General features: G+C 43.0%; 1 protein-coding gene across 2 annotated transcripts in view; it reads right to left on the reverse strand.

The window, feature by feature from the left end:
* LOC147884600 (chitin elicitor receptor kinase 1-like) overlaps positions 1–19,902 on the reverse strand; it is a 78,906-nt gene that overhangs the window by 9,605 nt on the left and 49,399 nt on the right. For both annotated transcript variants that reach the window (XM_087397741.1, XM_087397742.1), the window contains 6 exons: positions 15,227–15,316; positions 10,107–10,200; positions 9,795–9,946; positions 9,605–9,708; positions 3,262–3,421; positions 2,964–3,062 (listed from right to left, as the gene is read on the reverse strand). In XM_087397741.1, coding sequence (XP_087253867.1) covers positions 2,964–3,062; positions 3,262–3,421; positions 9,605–9,708; positions 9,795–9,946; positions 10,107–10,200; positions 15,227–15,316 — 699 coding nt within the window. The remainder of the gene's footprint in view (positions 1–2,963; positions 3,063–3,261; positions 3,422–9,604; positions 9,709–9,794; positions 9,947–10,106; positions 10,201–15,226; positions 15,317–19,902) is intronic.

Here is a 19,902-nt window from a genome sequence, read left to right on the forward strand (position 1 = left end):
TTTCTTTTGGCCAAAGATGAAAAAGCATATTCATGAATATGTGACACGGTGTTTTTCGTGTCAGGTAAGCAAGGCCGAGCGGGTGAAGCCACCCGAACTTTTACAGCCCTTGGAGATACCACTAAGTGAGAGAGCATTTCCATGGACTTTATTGTAGGGCTGCCTACGACACAAGGAGGATATGATTCTATCCTTGTGGTAGTTGATCATCTAACCAAGATGGCTCACTTCATTCCGACTAGAGAGTTTGTTGGTGCCCCGCAAGTAGCGGATTTGTTTATTAGACATATATTTTGTCTGCATGGATTGCCTAATTCCATAGTGTCAGACAGAGATGTCAAATTAACTGGTCATTTTTGGACAGCGGTATTTGAGACCCTAAGGACTGAGTTGGGAATGAGTAGTGGGGATCATCCTGAGACGGATGGTCAGATGGAGAGAGTCAACCAGACTTTAGAGGATATGCTGAGGGCATATGTGTCATTGAGGCAACATACATGGGACAAATGGTTGCCATTGTTAGAGTTTGTCTACAATGATAGAAAACATTCCTCTACAGGGTTCAGTCCGTTTGAGCTGAACTATGGTTATAGACCAACGAATCCAACTATAGTTGGAGTACCTCAGAAAGTGCCTAGTGCCGTGAACTTTGTGGTTCAGATGCGGGAGATGCTAGCACTTGCGAGAGCTAATATCCGCCAGCCAAGGTGTATGCGGATGAAAACCGGTCTATAAGAGTATTTAAGGAAGGAGAAAAAGTTTTTCTCAAAGTTCCTTCACACTCGAAGTCGTTAACTTCAGGAGAGTATGCTAAGTTATCACCTTGATACTGTGGGCCGTGGTTAATTCTAAAGAGAATAGGCAAGGTAGCCTATGAATTAGAATTGCCAGAGGGGTGTAAGGTGCACCCAGTGTTTCATGTTTCGCACTTAAAGAAATTTTTACATACAGGTGACTCACTAATCGAAGGTGTAGTTTTGTTTCAGGAGATAGAGGATAATGCAAGGCGTAAACCAACAAGAATCCTGGACCGAGGAACAGTGCAAATACGAAATCGGAAGATACCCACGGTGTTGGTTGCATGGCATGGTCAGCCTCTATCCGAAGCTACCTGGGAATCTGTATACCAATTGCGGAGAGTGTTCCCAGACTTTATCATCGAGGACGCTGATGTCTGAAGAGGGAAGGATTGTTACGCTCTAGCCGAGGTAGCATGACCTCGGAAGAATCAGTCGACATTTCCATTAAAGGATCTATGTTTGTAATGTATTTGTTTGCGCTTCATGTAAATGATCGAGAGGGAGTTAATGTCAAGGTCCTAGGTGAGGGTTGATAGCACAAAACTAGGTGGATCTAAGGCTAAGGGCCTAATGCAAGAAATGTGCCTAGGGGCAAAGGAAATTAAAGTAGCCCAAGAGAGGGGTGAAAAGATGCATTAGTAAGGCCCTATAATGATGACATGTGGCATCTAGACTCATCTAGGGAGATGGGGCTTGTTGGAGCTAGTGAGAGAAGGAGAAGTGGGCTTCTACGTGAATATGGATCTTTGGACTCTCTGTGAGCTCTCACGCTTCAGCAAGGTTGGCTGTGTGGAACAATATTGGTGTTACTCCCGTGATCTGCCTGTAGTTAGAATAGAAGAGTTTAACAGAATCTGAGAGAAACGCTTTTGCTGAAAACTATGGGCTGCTGTGCTAAATTGGCTACTGAAACAGTGCGCCAAATCCTTCACTGAGGAAGCTCGAATCCTGGCCCTCTGCTGTACTTCTCTCCCTTATTCTGGCTGCGAATGGATGCTGCTGTGTGTGCTGACTGGGTGTGGTTGTGTGCAAGGCAAAGGGGAGGCAGAGGGCGCTAGAGATGCTCCTAAAAGCTAGGCAACTGAATACCCAAATGAGGACCCAAGGATTTCTTTATATAGTGCTGGGCTAGGCTGGTTCGGTCAATCTGTTGGCCAGTTTGACCTGTCAAACTTTGACCAGCCATCCTTTGACTGGTCATCCTTTGACCAACCAACCTTTGACCACTCAAACTTTGCTGGCTGCCAAGGCGGACCCACCAAAGCTGGTCCTCGTGGCCTGGCCGTTGAGACTATTTACTAACCTAGGCTAAATCTAACCACCCTACCTAGTTCTCCAGTGGGTACTAGAGGAACAAGACTGACCCTAAGGCTCGAAGAGACTGATCTATGTAGCTCGTGCCTAACTATCCCTGGACAAGGGCTCACAATGGGGTCATGACATACAATAAAAAGCCTGTTGTAGGAAGCTAGCTGAGAACACTTGCTCTAAAATGAGGGGCCAGGTTGTCACCATGTACCCTAGAGCAGGGGTGCAAATTTTGATTTTCCACTCACATATCAGGTCCAGCATCAAAGGAAATGGGCAGCAGCCCATAAGCGGGCTCCGAAGGACCCTGATTTCTGTCAAAACCAGAAAAGGAAAAATCTGCATTTACAGAAAAATTAACATCCAGACTAGTGATAACCTTCTTGGTTGCAAGATTATAAAGTCTATACCCCTTGCTTTCACTGCTATAGCCAATAAATATGCACTTTTCTTCCTTGTCCTCAAGTTTTCCATGCAATTCTTGAGGCATATGCTACACAATGCACTGAGTCTTTAGAGGAAGGCTGCAAGGTCCATAGCTAAGGTCATAGTCTCTTGTGTTCACTCATGGTGTTACTATTGCAGTTGTAAAAGGATAAATGGACACCAAAATATAACCCTCAAATTCCTGTCTTAATAACTTTTTATATTCTTGCACAACCTATGTACAAACACAACTAGCATAAATGTTCAAAGCATGATTTGTTTATGGTAATTTAGCAACAAGTTTTATGATCTCACTGGGATACACGATGCAGACAAGATATGCACTTTATTAGCAATGTGATAAGAAAAAAGTATCTAAGAAAAAAGATATCTATACACTCATGATGATTCAAGCAGGTATGGTACAACCTTCCAAGCAGAGTCCCTAGGATAATCATCTCCCAATGCTGGATCTACAAGGCTTCTCAGTTTTGTCATGCCATCTGGGTCCTTCAAAACAGTTTCAAACTACAAAATCTCCTAAGGATTAGCTGAGCACATAGCCATACATGGTTTAAATCATGCTAAACTGTCCAGCTACTAACATATGCCAAGTTGACATCAAACAATTCATACAAATTTCAGTTTTTTCATGTATTCATATTGAAATTCTGCAAGAAACTTGTCATATCTGAAATGCAAGGCAAAAAATGAGATCAAGACACACCAGTTTCGCGAGCCCTTTCTTATCTTGACTAGCTGTTGGTGAAGTGGACGATATGATGTTACTTCTTACAACAGCTTCTTTAGCAGAGATTATCTCAAAAAGGACAACTCCAAATGAGTAAACATCAACTTCAGGTGACACCTCTCCAAATTGAGCATATCTGGAAAGGAAATTGGCCAAACTTTAAACTCCAATGCTAGAGATCACAAAAAACAAAAGACCTTTGAAATTACAGCATTGTACTTCTGAAGGTTTTTCTGCAAGAAAGGATCCTTTCTAAAGCTCTCTCTCTCCCTCTCCCTCTCCCTCTCTCTCTCTCTCTCTCTCTCTCTCTCTCTCTCTCTCTCTCGCCTTACTGTGATTTGTATCAGGTTTTCTTTCAGTCTCATAGACCCATCGGTCTTCCGAAGACTCTAATAAAATTTCTTTCTTTCTCTCTCTCTCTCTCTCTCTATCTCTCTCTCAGATGTATTGGCAAAGGATAGAAACTGTACACAAACGTTTCAAGATAGGGGAGCTAGGGGTAAATGCACAAACACCTTATCCCATCTTACTGGATGAAACAGGAATGATACCTCTTGAAAGAGAAGCATTATGTCAACTCATGGCCTACCTCAACAAAGTTGAGAAGTTGGAAGCCAGTAGAATGCCAATCCTACCACACAAGGCGATGGAAGCTATGCAAATCAAAGGGTGGTACAAAGAGGGAATGAAGTGGATGGAATCATGGGGTATAACCGCTGCTGATATACCAGAAGATGCATGCAAAATCAGGGAAATAGTGACGCTGAAAATGATACAGAAGGTATAGAAAGACCCAGGGGTAAAAATGCAGTTCTACAAATAGGAAATCAACCCAATTAGCAGCTATGGAATGCGTAGCCTTTCCGTACAGCCTAGCCTGTACAACCTAGGCACAACTCTAGGCATAGGATTTTGTTAGCAATAGCAGTTTCAAGGTCGAGACCAATAGCAATAGGAGCAACCAGGTCAGGGGAGCACTGCCACATCAAGTCAGGTCGAAGAGGTTGCATCATTTAGCCCTTAGTCGGGGGCCAGTCAGGGTTGAAACACGCCAAGGCTGGGCTGAACCCTTGGGCCAGCTTGGGGGTTAGCCTTAGCAAAGGGGATTTCAGCACAGGCCACCAGATGGAGTTCCCCCAACAAACTGTTTGTGCTACTACTCCAACCAGCAAGAAGCCCTCCTACGCTGCATAGCCTCAACAACATCTCCTTATCCCTTGACCTACCACAAATACCAGAGCAAAAACTCGATCCACATGAGCAGATCTATTTACTACATCGAGAACGACGCAAAGCTCCATATTGCCTCTCTAGAGAAGACAGTTTCAAAAATGAAAAGCAATGGCAAGAGGAAGCAATCCAAGAGGTTCTACAGCAATGCAATACAGCAGTACCCGTGCCACAGCTTATGACCAAGGTATAGGAATTAGTTACTATTAGTAATTTTTCAACACAAGATCACAATGAACAAAGTCTTCAAACTAACCAACAAGTTGAGAGGTACCAGAATGTGGATTTCAGAGGATCTCACCCCGACTTAGTGTGCTGATAATTCAAGCTGAGATGTCTTCTACACTCCTCGAGCTGAGATGTCTTCTACACTCCTCGAGCAACCAGGTCAGGGGAGCACTGCCACATCAAGTCAGGTCAAAGAGGTTGCATCATTTAGCCCTTAGTCGGGGGCCAGTCAGGGTTGAAACACGCCAAGGCTGGGCTGAACCCTTGGGCCAGCTTGGGGGTTAGCCTTAGCAAAGGGGATTTCAGCACAGGCCACCAGATGGAGTTCCCCCAACAAACTGTTTGGTACTACTCCAACCAGCAAGAAGCCCTCCTACGCTGCATAGCCTCAACAACATCTCCTTATGCCTTGACCTACCACTAATACCAGAGCAAAAACTCGATCCACATGAGCAGATCTATTTACTACATCGAGAACTTAGAGACGCAAAGCTCCATATTGCCTCTCTAGAGAAGACAGTTTCAAAAACGAAAAGCAATGGCAAGAGGAAGCAATCCAAGAGGTTCTATAGCAATGCAATACAGCAGTACCCGCGCCACAGCTTATGACCAAGGTATAGGAATTAGTTACTACTCAGCTTCAGCCTATGAAATAGAAACCCACAGCAACAATGATGCATAACAAGATCAATAACTGTAATGTCTATGAGGAGGTGAAAGAGCAAGAAACCAGGCCGGAAATAATTGGATTATAAGCATAAGCGGGCTGCCCGAGGGCAGGACTTTAGAAAGTGGAAGTACAGAACAAAAATTGAACATCTCAAGAAGACAATTCCCCAAAATGAATGGGATCCAAAAGAGAGAGATTTTTGTCAACCAAAAGGGGGTACATGCAACAGTAATTTTTCAACACAAGATCGCAATGAACAAAGTCTTCAAACTAACCAACAAGTTGAGAGGTACCAGAATGTGGATTTCAGAGGAGCTCACCCCGACTCTGTGTGCTAAGAATTCAAGCTGAGATGTCTTCTACACTCCTCGAGCTGAGATGTCTTATGCACAAACATGCAGGTGGTTTGAGAGATTGGGGCTCCACATGCATAGATTACCCCCCTTCCAGTACAGCCTAGATTCCCCATCTATCCCACTTGGGTACCACGAGGTCAACTAGGTCATTCGAGAGGATCTCTTACAGCTACACACATTCAGGACCTGGTTGGAACCGAAAGAGCTTCCAGTGAAGCTCAACTTCAGGGGCCACTGCCTTCGCATTCACCAACCCCATTGTCGTCCTCACGCCTCTCTGCTTGGAGCGTCAGATTGAGCGACTGGTCTCTTTGGAGCGAAGCCTTCTTGGAGCTCTTGTCCTTCAAGCTTGCTGTCAGCAAAGCAGCGACGTGTGTGTAGGCGCATATCTCTCAGAACGGCCAGAGCCAGGTCCACAGAACGCCTCACAACGACCTCTTGGCGACTGACTCCTAAGCAGGCCTTCCCAAGCTGCGCGACTTCCACACACCTCCCATCGAAATGCGTCGTTGTCTTCATCGCATCGTTCTGCATCACCTTCTCGCTGCCAACGTTGCCTCCTGCACAGAGACCTATCTGCTCTCTCACTACACTCTCACTAGCCTTTCTCTCTCTTGATCCTTGCATTACACGTGGCAAATAAACTCTAACCAAGGTTAGGTGTTAACCCCGGTTATCACAGTGGTTAAGTTTGTATAACTTTGGGTTCAAAGGAGGTTGGTTAGGTTACATAGGTTTGGTTAGGTTACCATGGAGGTTGGTTTAGTTACAAGTTGGCTAAGTTACAATTTGGTCAAAGTTGTGCCACGTGGCATAAGTGCCACCCAGGCACAGTAATCCCTTCACAAGCACACTATGCTTCACCATATGCACCCACAGGCCCCATCATTAGTGCATTTTTCAGCACCCTTGAGATCATATTCTTCTGCAAGCTCTTTTGATGCAAGTGGAATTTGGAGACGCTCCAAAAACCAAAATTGCTTGCCAGCTCGCGCTCTACGCACCGGTCTCTAATTCCCCCTCTCCCATAGCCTCTCACTTCCTCTTTATTTTCAGCCCCCAGGACTGGGTGTGCCTCCCGCCATTGGGGGGGGGGGAGGGGGGATGCTCATGCTCCCGCTCCCGCTCCCGCTCCTGCACTAAGACCTGCACCGAACTTGGGATCAGCCAAAAGAAATAGGAAAAGGTGGCAAAGATACGGATAAAGCCACCAAGAAAGACGACAACAAAACCAAGAAACAAACACAACTGAAACTTGAGGATGTGAACACACACTACAACCGCAGTGGACTCGGAGTTGACAGCAAAGCAAAGGTGGGGCCCACCTCAGCCTCAACTTCAGCTTCACCTTCAGTTTCAGCTTCAGTCTTAGCTTTCGTCTCAGCTACATCCTCATCCTCAGCTTCAGCGCCAGCCTTAGCTTTAGCTTCAGCGTCAGCCTCAGTTTTAGTTTCAGCTCCGCTTCCATCCACAGCCTCTACTCGCAGCTACTACTAATGGCACTGATATACCCCTACCCATGACATCAATTGCTCCACCCTCCCCTGGGGTAGAGGGGTTGTCACTGACATCATCTTTTCCATCTCTCCCTTCTTCTCCCGCTACAATTTACATTCTAGGTTTCTTTGGATCCGGATTTGGCACATGGACAGTCGGGATCTGCTTATTGCAGTTTGCTACTTCCCCCCTAAGACCTCCCACTTTGCCAAAGATATTCGAGGTCAGGATGAGACATCTCCATTTATTGCTCTTTATCAGTCCATTGTTGACGTCTCTAGCTGCGGAGAAGTCCTCCTAGTTGGGGACTTCAACGCGAGGACACGCGCTCGTCAGGCACCACTTCTCGACTTTAGGGATGATTCCACTCTACTTTCAGACATTGACCTTCAGGAGGCAGGTATGCTATGGATTTCGGCTGACAGACAAGGACTGTTCACATCTTATGGGTAGGTCCTATTAGACCTCAGTAGGATGCATGATCTCATTATTTATAATGGTCTTGACAGATGGCCCGCCTCATGTGGTTTCACGTGCTTTTCACATGGGGGAGGCTCCAGTGTTGTTGACTACATCATGGGATCCCCTGCCTTCACATCTCGCATCACTGACTAACTTTCATGAATCATGATTCATGACTTTAATATTAATACACGTTTGAAGTTTGAAGTTTGAAGTTGAAAGTTTTGTGCTCTATGTCAATGTAATGTGTACAATGTATATTTTTCTAAATGTTTATTGGTAAAATTAGGATCACGTATGTTTCAGCCCTAGGGGCTGAACCATACTCCAATCATACTTCCATATACCTTTGTAAGACTAGAATAAGTCCAATCATACAAAATTAGTTTTTTTTTTTGTTGTTCTAAAGACAAAAAATCTACACAGAAAATAAAAGAGAAAATGAAAGACAAGAAAAAAGAGGTAAACAAAAACTTTTATGGAAAACAAAAGGAAGACGTACTTAGCAAGCAAAGCAACACTTATGTCGTCATCAGTGCCCAAGCATAAGCAGCTATACTGGGTTTCTAAAGACCCGCGGAGTCTCTTGGGCAAACCCAGTGCTTACTAAAATACTCCAATCATACTTCCATACTCGTATGACGTATGCATATGGTAAGTATGGAAAAAACTATAATTGCATCAGATGACACATGGCAGCTGAATATTCAGCCTTCAAGGCTCCTCCTTTCCTCAACTCAAACATCATATTAGCCTAGTCAACGAGTTGGTTGACTGTGTTACTACAACCTTTCTTTCTCCTGCTTTTTCGGTTCTTTTCCATCTAGTTTCCTGCAATTTGACAGGCTGAGATTCCACCATTGTATTCAGTGCATTATTTTTCCTTTGTACTCATCATGGATGCACTAAAACTTGCGCCATTGATTGAGAATTTTTTGGGAACCAACTTTCCAACCTGGCAAACTAAGATCATGCAAGAAGGAATCTGGAATGTGGCAAATTGCAAGGAAAAGAAGCCAAAGTCAGAAGATAACAAGATTCTTCACTCGGAGAATCTAAATGATAAGACCTTGGCTATCATTGGCCTAGGGTTTGCTGACAATCTAATCCATCACATGGATCTCGACAAGACAGCAGGTGAAGTTTGGATGAAGAGTGAAAATATTGTTGGAAATAGGATCATTAATTTTAACTTTTTTCATTAACCAAAACTTTTTAATTTAAAGATAAAGGAAGAAAGGCCTAAGCAATCTAGGGTCTATCCTTCAACAATCAGCTGCCCTGAAAGCCACAGTTGGAGAAGATGACTAGGTGGTAGTTTGCTCTCTAGAATTGAAGGTATCCCTAAATACAATGAGGTCCTAGCAACTATCTCTACATGAGGAGATAGATGATGATTGGGATTTCTAGATTCAAGTGTGTGTCTGCGTCAGGTACTTTGCCGCGGGTGTTCCCCCAAAAATGATGTGATAGTTTGATGCTTTTTGTGTACTTTATTTCATAAAAGGCTCCACCATTCCATATCTCTAGTTAGGAGAAAGAGGGGGGTCTTTTTTATGTACTTTGTCTTGATGGTTTTCCTATATCAGGCCTAGCCGAGTCTCAAGACATTGGTGCACTTTCCTAGAGCTATGAGCTGGTCATGCATCCATGCTTAGACATGAGCCTCTGATCATGTTGAATCTTAAGCCACGAGAGTGCTTAGTTCAACCTCTGAATCATGCTGAGACTTTAGCCTCTGAGATTGCATGGGATGACAGTCAGGATCTACTATCAATTAATTATATTTATCTTAAGGTAAGGTTGCCTGTTGAGAAACAATCACGAGTGCTTGCATGAGATTTCACGCAGAAAAAAGCATTTATTGTGTCCTTACTCTGGAGACATGTAACCAAATGTTCCCGCAATCCGTGTGGGCATTGTCATTGAGAAGCTACCTACTCCAGATTCAGTAAGCTTGGTTAATCCAAAATCTGCAACCTACAGGTTATTAAAAAGATACATTACTCAAGGGAGAGATGATATGTACTGCAATATATTTAAATGATGCCACAGTTCAACTTTACCTTTGCATGAAAATCTTTGTCAATGAGAATATTGCTTGATTTGACATCCCGATGTATGTATGTAGGCTTTGTATGTTCATGAATATATTCCAAACCTCTGGCAGCATCTAATGCTATTCGAATTCTTATGGTCCACGACAAGGTAGGGAATCCTGTCATAAACTGTGCCTTTTACTGAGCAGCTCAGATAAACAAAAATTACTGAATACAAGGACAAGATAGGAGAGCAGAGGAACATGCGCAATGACAGAAATGATGTTTGTCTAAGCACTACTTCAATCCCATTCTAAATGCATGAGTCAGAGAATGAACCTGATCCGTGAAGATGGTCACTCAGGGTTCCATTTTCAACAAATTCATACACGAGAAACAAAGACTCCACAGTACAAAAGCCAATCAATTGAACCTGTAATATACAGCTATAATTGTTAGAATTCTATGCCTGTTGTAACAGAAAACATAATAAGTCTTGAGAATATTAATATCAAACAGGCTAGTGTGAACACTAAACCCATTTTAAAGGAGTGCAATAGTATTACAATAACTTTGTTGTGCTATATTTTCCCATTTTACTCTTTCTCAATATTATTTATCATTTGGCAGTAAATGTCAGTAATGATCCATCTTTTAATCTTCTCTATGGAGATACCTTCCATTTCACACCTCTAGAAAAGAAAGAAAGAAAGAATGATGTATTAACGCTTTTGGGAGGCCTCGCAGAACTATGAGACAAGGTACAATAAACAAAGTAACTCATACAAGCAACTATGGGCTGAGGCAAAGGGCATGCTAGGGCCCTTGCTCAAAAAATCAAAACTAGTACTAAAAACACACAAATTTAGAAATCTTGAGATGACAAGAGATGTGATTGTCATCTGTGATCCTAGTGCCATGGCAGTTCTCCGATGGGATGCAAAGATATTGCGTATCTCCCTCTGTTGGGTTGTCTCTTGCTGCAACGGGAGGTGTGGTCTCCAGGATGTCCCCGTATCTGGTGAGCTATATTGAGAGTGGCACCTCGACTCTGACTGTCCCCTCCGAGTAGAGCTGGGATGGGCTGGACCTCCATCTTGGTCCTCTAGTCAACCTCCGTGTCGTGTGTGGTCACTGTGTCTCTGGCTCGAAGGCTCCGCATCATCTCTTCCCATTGATCCACTCTCCCTAAAATCCGCTAGCTCCTCCTTCTCCACACCACTATGTCCTAGGGCTGACTCAAATGCGTACAAATCTATGTGCTTTTTTATCTATCTTATCTCTTGTGGCACTATCACCTCTTGTTGTTTAATTCGTCTTAGTAGGGTCTCTCTGTGTCGCCACATATCAATCATCATGCAAATGGGTTAGCCAAGAGAGTGGCCCAAGGCCATGCCTCTCTTGCTAGAGAAAAGATATCATCCACAGATCTCATAATAGACTGGGCAAGTACATAGGAAGTGCTCCTTTGTGTCCACCTTCTCCAATGTGCATAATCTATAGATCCGCTACTCAAGTGTGCCTACAGCTCTCCTTGCCTCAATCCTATGCCCTGATGGCATGAGACCTGCATCTGTCCAATGGAAAAGCACAGTGCATGTGAGACTCGTCTGTCCTCTAGTTACTAGGGTCTGATAATCACTCCATCCTCTGATACTCTAAAAAAGTAGTCATGATAGAACTGGATCTTGGTGGAAAACTTTATGTCATTGTCTGAAATATGGCATCAATCTGGAGTGATGTCATGGTCAACTTTGCTTGTACTATCTAATGAAGGAGTAGGGGCTTACTCAAAATCAACTTGGATCCATAGTCACTTGTAGTCTCTCAAACTCCGCCAATAAGTCGCCAAGAGATCACTCCCCCAAAAAGGTGCTCCATTCATGGTATTCTACTCTTGGACTTTGAAAAAGCATATGACATGATAGATTGGAATTTTTTGGAGGGTACCCTTCGTTGTTTCGAATTTACAAATACCTTGATTAGAGGGGTTTCATCATTGTACGTATCAGCCCATAACCACATGCTTATTAGAGAGGTCAAAGAAGAGAGCTTTCAAATTTTCAAATCAGTCCATCAAGAATACCCTCTAGCTCCTTTCCTAGCTTTGTTTGTGGCTGAAGCTATGAGCATATTTCTTAGATCTCAAGCTGATACTTGTGGGTTGAGACTTCCCTTGAGACAAAATGAGGAGCTTTTACATAGTGCGTTGGCGAACGACACTGCTGTTTTTCTAGAGGCCACTCCCAATCTCACCTCTTTCAAGGCATCCTTGAATTTATTTTGTACTACAGCAGGTACACACATTAATTGAAACAAATCCAATACTTTTGAACTAGTGACAAGGACGCTCCGGATTGGGGGCTGATTTTGGTTTTACTTAGATTCAAAGGGGTGTCTCTGTCAAGTATTTGGGATGCCAGGTTGGTATGGGTATCTCTCCTTCACAATAGTATGTTCTTGTATTAGAGAGCATCACGAGGAAACTCTTTTTTAGAGTTTAGCAAACTTGACCTTGCTTCCAAGGTGGTGGTCATTAGCCAGGTTTTGCTAGCCTGGCGCCATTCTAGGGATTACATCACTCAGTTCAAAAGGCCTATAAGGATTTTTCTAAGCAATGGCCTCGATGGAACAATAAACACTATAGCTAGGGTGGCTTGGGAGACTTTGATTCTTCCTACACGTGAAGGGGGTCTTAGTGTCATTGATCCATACTTACAGTGCATGGCTTTGCTTTGCAAGGTTGTAATTAGGGCCTTATGGTTGGGCAAGAGACATGGAAAGATTTCTTTATTTGTTGCATATATCATGTACTCCTTCAGGTGGAGACTGGATGGGTAGTACCAGGAGATATTTACTTCAGCCCATCTCAGGTCTCTCTCCTCCCCTCTTATTTCTGTAGGGACAACTTTGAGACTTTTTCCCCTCCCTCTTTAGAAGAGATTGATAGACAGTCAGTCATGTGGAATGGTAGCATACTTATTGAGCAGACGGACCATTTGGCACTTCTTATTATATGCAGTGGTCTAGATGGGAGAGAGGTCATGCTTCTTCTATGGGATCCTGGAAAGCTTTCAAAAAACTTCAGGAGGATCCTAAATTACAATTAGTAGATCACCTCAGAGAAATTGCAGGGAGAATTCAACAGATTGAGCACCCATTCCCGTGGATTGGGTTGATACGATAGGCTTATTTGGATACAATAGACTTATTTCTTGCCCTACTTGTATAGGGGATTTCATGGGGACAAGTATTCCACTTCTAGTCATGGCGCCATGACGATCAACACGAGGATGCCTTGGTCATGATGTTCCATCAAGGGGCAAGCTGTCTAGATCTACACATGATATTTGTTGGGAGTTCCTTTTCAGCTTGTTAGGATTATAGGTTATGTGGAGCACAACTCGGATTCACAAAGGCACTAGAGCTAGACCCACTTCTTCTCTCTTTGGACTCATGGAGGATTTGGATCTATGGAGGAGTCCCCATAAAGTTTTTGCAGTGGAACCCCGGAGAGTGGGAGTGGATTGATGCAGTGCACAAGGAGAAGAGCCTCCCCTTCTTTCATTACACGGTTAGTAATGCCAGCAGATTCAGCTCAGCTATAGAGGATAGAGGCCCTCCAAAGCTCCTCATTGGAAGAATTTCAGATTTTTGCTGATTTGTGGAAAGTTTTTTAGAAGAGGCTCTGGAAAACCTCAGGAATAGAAAAACACTCTTTTCTTTTGGTTGTTTATTCAGCGAAGGATTGCAATGGACCTGTGGAGGTCAAGGTTGGGGGCTAACAATACTCGTGCAATGAACCTATGGAGGTCCAAGTTGGGGGCTAACTCTACTTGTCCTCAGCATTGCTTATTAGGATCATTTGGAAGGGGATTGCTGGAGTTTTGAGCACCTTTGATTCCTTCTCCTTCTTTATGATCTAAGGCTCACTAGCCTAGCTCTCTCTTTCGAGCTTGAAGTCTTTTATGAGAAACACGATTCTTCTTGGGCCCTTTAGATTCATCGGTGGAGTAAAGCTCTATGGATGATGCACCCTTTCCCCCCTTCAGGCTCTTTCATGCCTCTGTGGATTCTTCTTGGGAGATATTGACAAGTAATTCAGTGTGGCACATTTGGAGATCCCGTTTCATAGAGGCCTTGGATGGATCTCAACCTTGCTCACACTATGGCAAGTATTTGGTCAGATATTGTACACACGCTCATGGCCATTTGGGTGAGCATGCATGGGTCCTCCTGGAAAGCTTCTGCCAAGAGGGCTACTTTTCTGAGGGAATGTCCCCTTTTTTCGAAGACCACAACAGGGTCTAGGTGGCAATTTCAGCCTCAACCTTGGATTTTTTCTAGTTCGCTGTGAGATCTTTTGATTGGCCTATTTAGGGTGTTTATTCTTATGCCTGCATGATGTATTTCTTCCTTGAGCTTGCTCTTGCAAATCTCGTTCATACTTAATAGAAGTCTTCTTTATGGGAAAATAAAAATCTAATCAGTTAACCGTTATCATGCCTCTTTCAATTTACATACAAAATAATTATTAGTTGCTACGATTTTGTGGCAGATTCAAAGACAGGAGTAGATCTGTGCGAGCAATGTACACAACAATGTTCACTTTCCCCCCTCCTACCAGATGAAAGGGACTTCTATACTGAGCAAAAATGGAGGACCATATATCACAAAGGTTCTCATTGTCCTCAAGTGAAATTCTTTTTGTTTGGAAAAGTAGAGTCCATGCTGAAAAAGTCAAAACCACAAGAAGCTCAAACGTGAAGAGGCCCAAAATGAAATGTCATATAATACTCAAAAGTTTGGAATTTAAACAAGCCTACAAATATGATAGTATGCCACAAATTGTCACTTCTTATACATAAACTCTACCAGCCTCAATCCCGAGCTGGTGTGATGAGACGTGCATGTGCCCGATTGCAATGCTCAATGCATGTGAGACTACTCTGTCCTCAAGGTACTGGGGTCTAATGACGAGTCCATCCTCTGATAATCTCAAGAAGTGGTCGCGATAGATTTGCACCTTGTTAGGGAGCTCTTGGTTCCCCAGTCCCCGCCCCACCCCACATCAGCTAGTGATGTATGTAGCTGTAGGAAGTGTAACCATGTGATACGGTCAATCTCATCTCGAGGGATCGACTTGGGTGGTGCATCCATGTTGTCAGTACTATATGATGACCTATATGAATGTAAAGGCATCTTAGAGCAGTTCAATACGCCCAAATCTCATGAGATAGTTTTTCTATGTGCTTATCGATTTGCAAAGCTTTCAATGACTATATAAATGAATGGGAATAAACAATTCATACCACAAAAATCAATCAAGTGTCCCCATTTTACTTGTTTCAGTTCATCAAAAGCCATGCAGTATTTGCTACCAAATCCAGTGTTAAGTTGTTTCCTGCTTGCATCCAAGATGCCACTCATCATGCAAGCATATATATTGCATATCGTACCAGATTGGTATGATGCACATGGGTAAGAATCTTCAGTTCAGATAAAAACTCCCTTGTTGCTTGAAGATTCATTCGCTTTATTGCCAATTTCTGTCAAAAATCCAAATAAACAAAGATTAAACATATATGTATACCTTCATAAGACTAGAAAGTATCCAAATTTTACAAATTAATATTTTTTATAAAACGAGCAAAGAACTAAGGAGAGAGAATAAGAGAGAAGGAAAGAAGGGAGTTTTTAAGAGACATTAGAAAAAATTAAGACTACAACAAGAAAAATAAAATTAGAAATAACTTAGTAAGAAAAGCTATGCTTATGTTCTCTTCAGTACCAAGCATGAGTCGCCATTTGCATTTTAAAAGATTTTAGAATCTCTTTGGTATACCCAATGCTTACTAAGCTTTAAAATCCCAACCAAAACAACAAAAACTCGATAGCAAAAAAGAAGATAATAAAGCCAACAAGAAGAACAAGAAACGTGAGACAGAAAGAAAAAGAAAGAATGAATGAAAGATATATTAATGTCTTCAGGAGGCCTCACAGGCCTATGAGACAAAGTACAAAAAAAAGAGAGTAACTACTACACCTGAGTACCGACTCCAGAGAGAGAAAGAAAGAAAGAAAGAAAGTGTATTATTGTCCACTAAAGGCCAAAATGGGCCCATGGGACATCAAGAACTCTGCATACAAGATAGCACAAAATCAACGTGCCACAAAGAAGAGGCATCGTCGAATATCATCTAAGTGCTACGCAATACAATGCAAGTGAAAGTACATATCATCTGAGAGAGAGAGAGAGAGAGAGAGAGAGAGTCTATTAATGTCCACAGAACTGCAAAAAATCAGCTAGTACATCCACTTAGGGAGGGCACAGGGAAGGTACAAACAGATGCACCTCCGAATTATTTAGGACACCTGCATTGTACTCTAAAAATTTAAAACATAGTTGGCTATACATCAGTTTAAGACTAAGAGTCTTTCGATTTGGATTTAGACTCCTTGATCAGGGATACACCCTCATGGTATACTGCCCATTTTCCATCCTTCCAACAAGTAGCCCTGACCTTGACTAGTTCCATTGCCCTCTAGCTCACTTGAGCTCGTGTGAGTTCCTCAGCTATCCATGTCTTGGTCCCTTTCAATTTATAAGATTGGCAAAAAGCTCAATTCGTAGACCCCGTGAGCTAAGCGTGATGATAGCATGTCCTCTTGAGTGTTGAATATTAGTTGCTCTAAAATCTTCATCACTATTTCTTGGCCATTAATGCTAGGAGTGGCTACTTTGATCTATGCTAAAGTCTCATTTAATGAGTCATCCTCTTTGAACCAACATTCACGGAGCCCCCCTATTCTAATCTTCAGTGCATTATCACATTTAGCTTCATGCTCCTTAATCTCTTTCTGAATATCAGTTTTACTTGCCTTTGTATCCACCACTACAATCACTTCTACAGTCAATTCCTTCTTGATCGTTTGCACTTACCTTTGTATCCACCTCTACAGTCACTTCCTTGATCTCTTCTTGAATATCAGTTTTACTTGCCTTTGTGTCCACCTCTTCAACCCTTTGCCTGAGCTGTTGGGTCATTGGCTCTAGGTCCCGATCATGCCTAGGGCCTGTAGGAGGGGAGCCCATGTGGTCCGGTTGGAAGAACTCCGTGATCATGCTCTGAGAGAAGTTTGTAGAGCTACCCTCTTGTCTCTGAGATCGGAGTAGGCGCTCACGATGCCTAACTGCCTCATGAATGAACGTGGTCATACACCTCTGATCTAGAAAAGAGAGAAACTAGGATAACAACCCAAAACTCTCTCTGAATAAACAATAGAATCGTCCTCTGATCTCATAGTAAACCGGGCATTTGAAGATGAAATGCTCCTCCGACTCAACCTCCTGTGAAAATGCAAAAGCGTCGCTCTCAATACAGAGTCTATGTGAAGAGACCCGGAACTGCCCAATGGAGATCCTAATGAATGGGATAAATGAGCCCGTGTATACTCTAGTGGATCAATAAATCTCTCATCCGAGATATGTAGACAGTGATCTCTATAGAAGCTGAACTTCATTGGTAGCTCAGTTGGTTCCAACCACGTTCGGAATATGTGTAGCTGCAAGGGATCCTCACGTATGACCTGGTTGACCTCATGATATCGGAGTGGGAAAAACGATGCATCAGTGTTGTACTGGAAGGGCGGAATTCTATACATATGTAACCCCAGTCGCTCAAACCATCTCACTGTGTGCGAACCAACATCTTTGGTAACCTATCTCTGATAGCGTCATGGAAGAGGACATGGAAGAGGACAATGCCAATGACGGCAATCTGCTACATCCAGAGGTGTGATCTCCGTATGCCCTTACTCGATATAGGTAGGTAATAACCTGAAATGCTGCATCAAGCTGCAGTGGAGGAGATCCAAACTCAGTCTGAATGATCTGGTAAGGAACTCATGGATTATTGCGAATCATCCGTGAGAGCATAAGAACTGTAGTCGCTTCACATGAGCCCACTCAGTATCTGATAAGTCCGGCCCCCAACAAGGGCTACCATACATCCCTGCTAGTTGAACCAAGGAGTCAAAGAGCAGGCATTTGGTCCCAGGGTCCTGAAAATGTGAGTGGAAGCATTGCCTCTCCAATCTAGCCAACGAGGCATATCCTCGGCTCAAGCAGGCCTGCATCGCCGGTCTCATGGTGAAAATAGGTCCGGAAAAGATAACCCCCAAGTAGGTATATGATGAAACAATCTCAACCGGTGACCCATCAAAAGTAAAGTGCTCCCAATGCATCATGAGACCCGAGATGTATTGAAGATTATGACCTTGGTTTTGCCAAGGTTGACCTTCAAATCATGCGACTCACAAAAAGACTATAGCGCATCTAATTGCCTCTGGAACCCCTATGCTGAGGACGATAAGAGTACCACATCATCTGCATAAAGCAATATCTGAATCAGAGTGCCAACGAGAGAGTAGCTAGTCCCCCCTAGTGTCTGCATGACTGCCTCAAGCTCATTGATGTAGAGACCAAACAAGGTGGGTGATAACAGACATCCTTGTTTGACCCTTATTTGTGTGTATGTGTGTGTGTGTTTGATAAGATTACTTTGATGCTCCAACCTTTTCAGCTGGCTCCTCCATTGCATCTACAGGATCGTCAATGCTTTCACAGAATATTGGGCCAGGCTTGATAGATTTTATCTTCTTCATGCTCAGCAATATGATGAATATACATGTCAAATGCGGACTGATTATTCGCAGCAATTATCTGATCATACTCCACTATGGCTCATTCTTTCCTTTGGTATGCCTTTGGATGACTTGCAGCCCTCTTCAGTCAGAAATTTACAGGTTAATCAATTATATCTCTCTCATGAAAATTTCCAGCATATGATCAGATTGGCTTGCAGGCCATTGCTTTCCCATGCTCAGGAGGATCTGGACTTTGCTTGGACCTCTTTCATACATCGCATTCAAAATGTCATTAAGGAATATGGAAGATGGTACCTGGCAGAAACCAGACAGCATATCCAGTGGGCAAAATCATACAAGCAATATTTGGTACAGATTAGTCATCAAAGATCTCAATCTGATTCTGAGCAGCATTTATTGTCTTGTGCTTCCTCCATAATTGATGCCAATGATAAACGCAAGTTGTCCAAATGGCAGACCCGGGCCAGAGCTAAACCTATGCTAGATAAGGGCTGTTCCTCGAAATCTTTTTTCCGGAACTTACATGCACATAGACAAAGCCAATCTATTATGAGGGTCAGGAAACCAGACGGCCTTTGGACCCAGACTCTATCTCAGCTAGAAAAGCAATGTTTGGATCATTTCCAGCTTCTCTTTTCTCAGCCATCATCTTCTACACCTCAGGTCATTTCAGCCCGTAACAAATTTACTACGTTTGTTTCTCCTATTATCTCATTGCACAAAGCCTCAATGCTGGAAATGTCTTTTTCTGATGTTGAATTGGATGAAGCTCTTAGGCATTTGGGTAAACATAAATCCCCTGGTTGGGATGGTCTGACGGTTGAATTTTTTGAAGCCTTTTGGCCTGAACTGAAGGGTCCAATTCTGCAGTTTTTATAAATGTAGCCTGGCAGCTTCAACATCTTCCCTCAGCTTGGAAGCATGGTCTGGTTAAGCTTGTGCCCAAAAAACCTCTATGTGAGACTATGGACGACTGGAGACCCATCACTTTGATGCCGGTTATATACAAACTGATTGCCAAGATGTTGGTGCATCGGATAAAGGATATCCTTCATGAAGGCCTTCATCCCAGGCAATATGGTTTTGTTCCTAGACGGCACATACATGACAATATCTCTAACACTATCATCGCAATGGAATATGCAAAATATTCAGAACAGGATGTGTTGGTCATGCAGGTGGATGTGGCTAAGGCTTTTGATACAGTACAGTGGGATTATGTTTCTCAAATCATGTTAAAACTTGGTTTTGGGCCAAAGCTAGTTAATGTCATATATTGGCTTTACTCAGATTCCACTGCTCAATGCTTTATTGGTAATCATTTGTCTGCGTCTTGGACTCTCGAACGCTCAGTTCGACAGGGATGCCCTCTCAGTGCTTTGCTCTATGCCATTGCTTCACACCCTTTGCTACTTTATATGGATCACATGGTTGATACTGGACAGCTAGAGAGGCTTCAGATTTC

The sequence above is a fragment of the Dipteris shenzhenensis genome, chromosome 26, assembly GCF_047967505.1.
Source record: "Dipteris shenzhenensis isolate YYH24624 ecotype China chromosome 26, Dip_SZ_1.0, whole genome shotgun sequence".
Taxonomy (NCBI): domain Eukaryota; kingdom Viridiplantae; phylum Streptophyta; class Polypodiopsida; order Gleicheniales; family Dipteridaceae; genus Dipteris; species Dipteris shenzhenensis.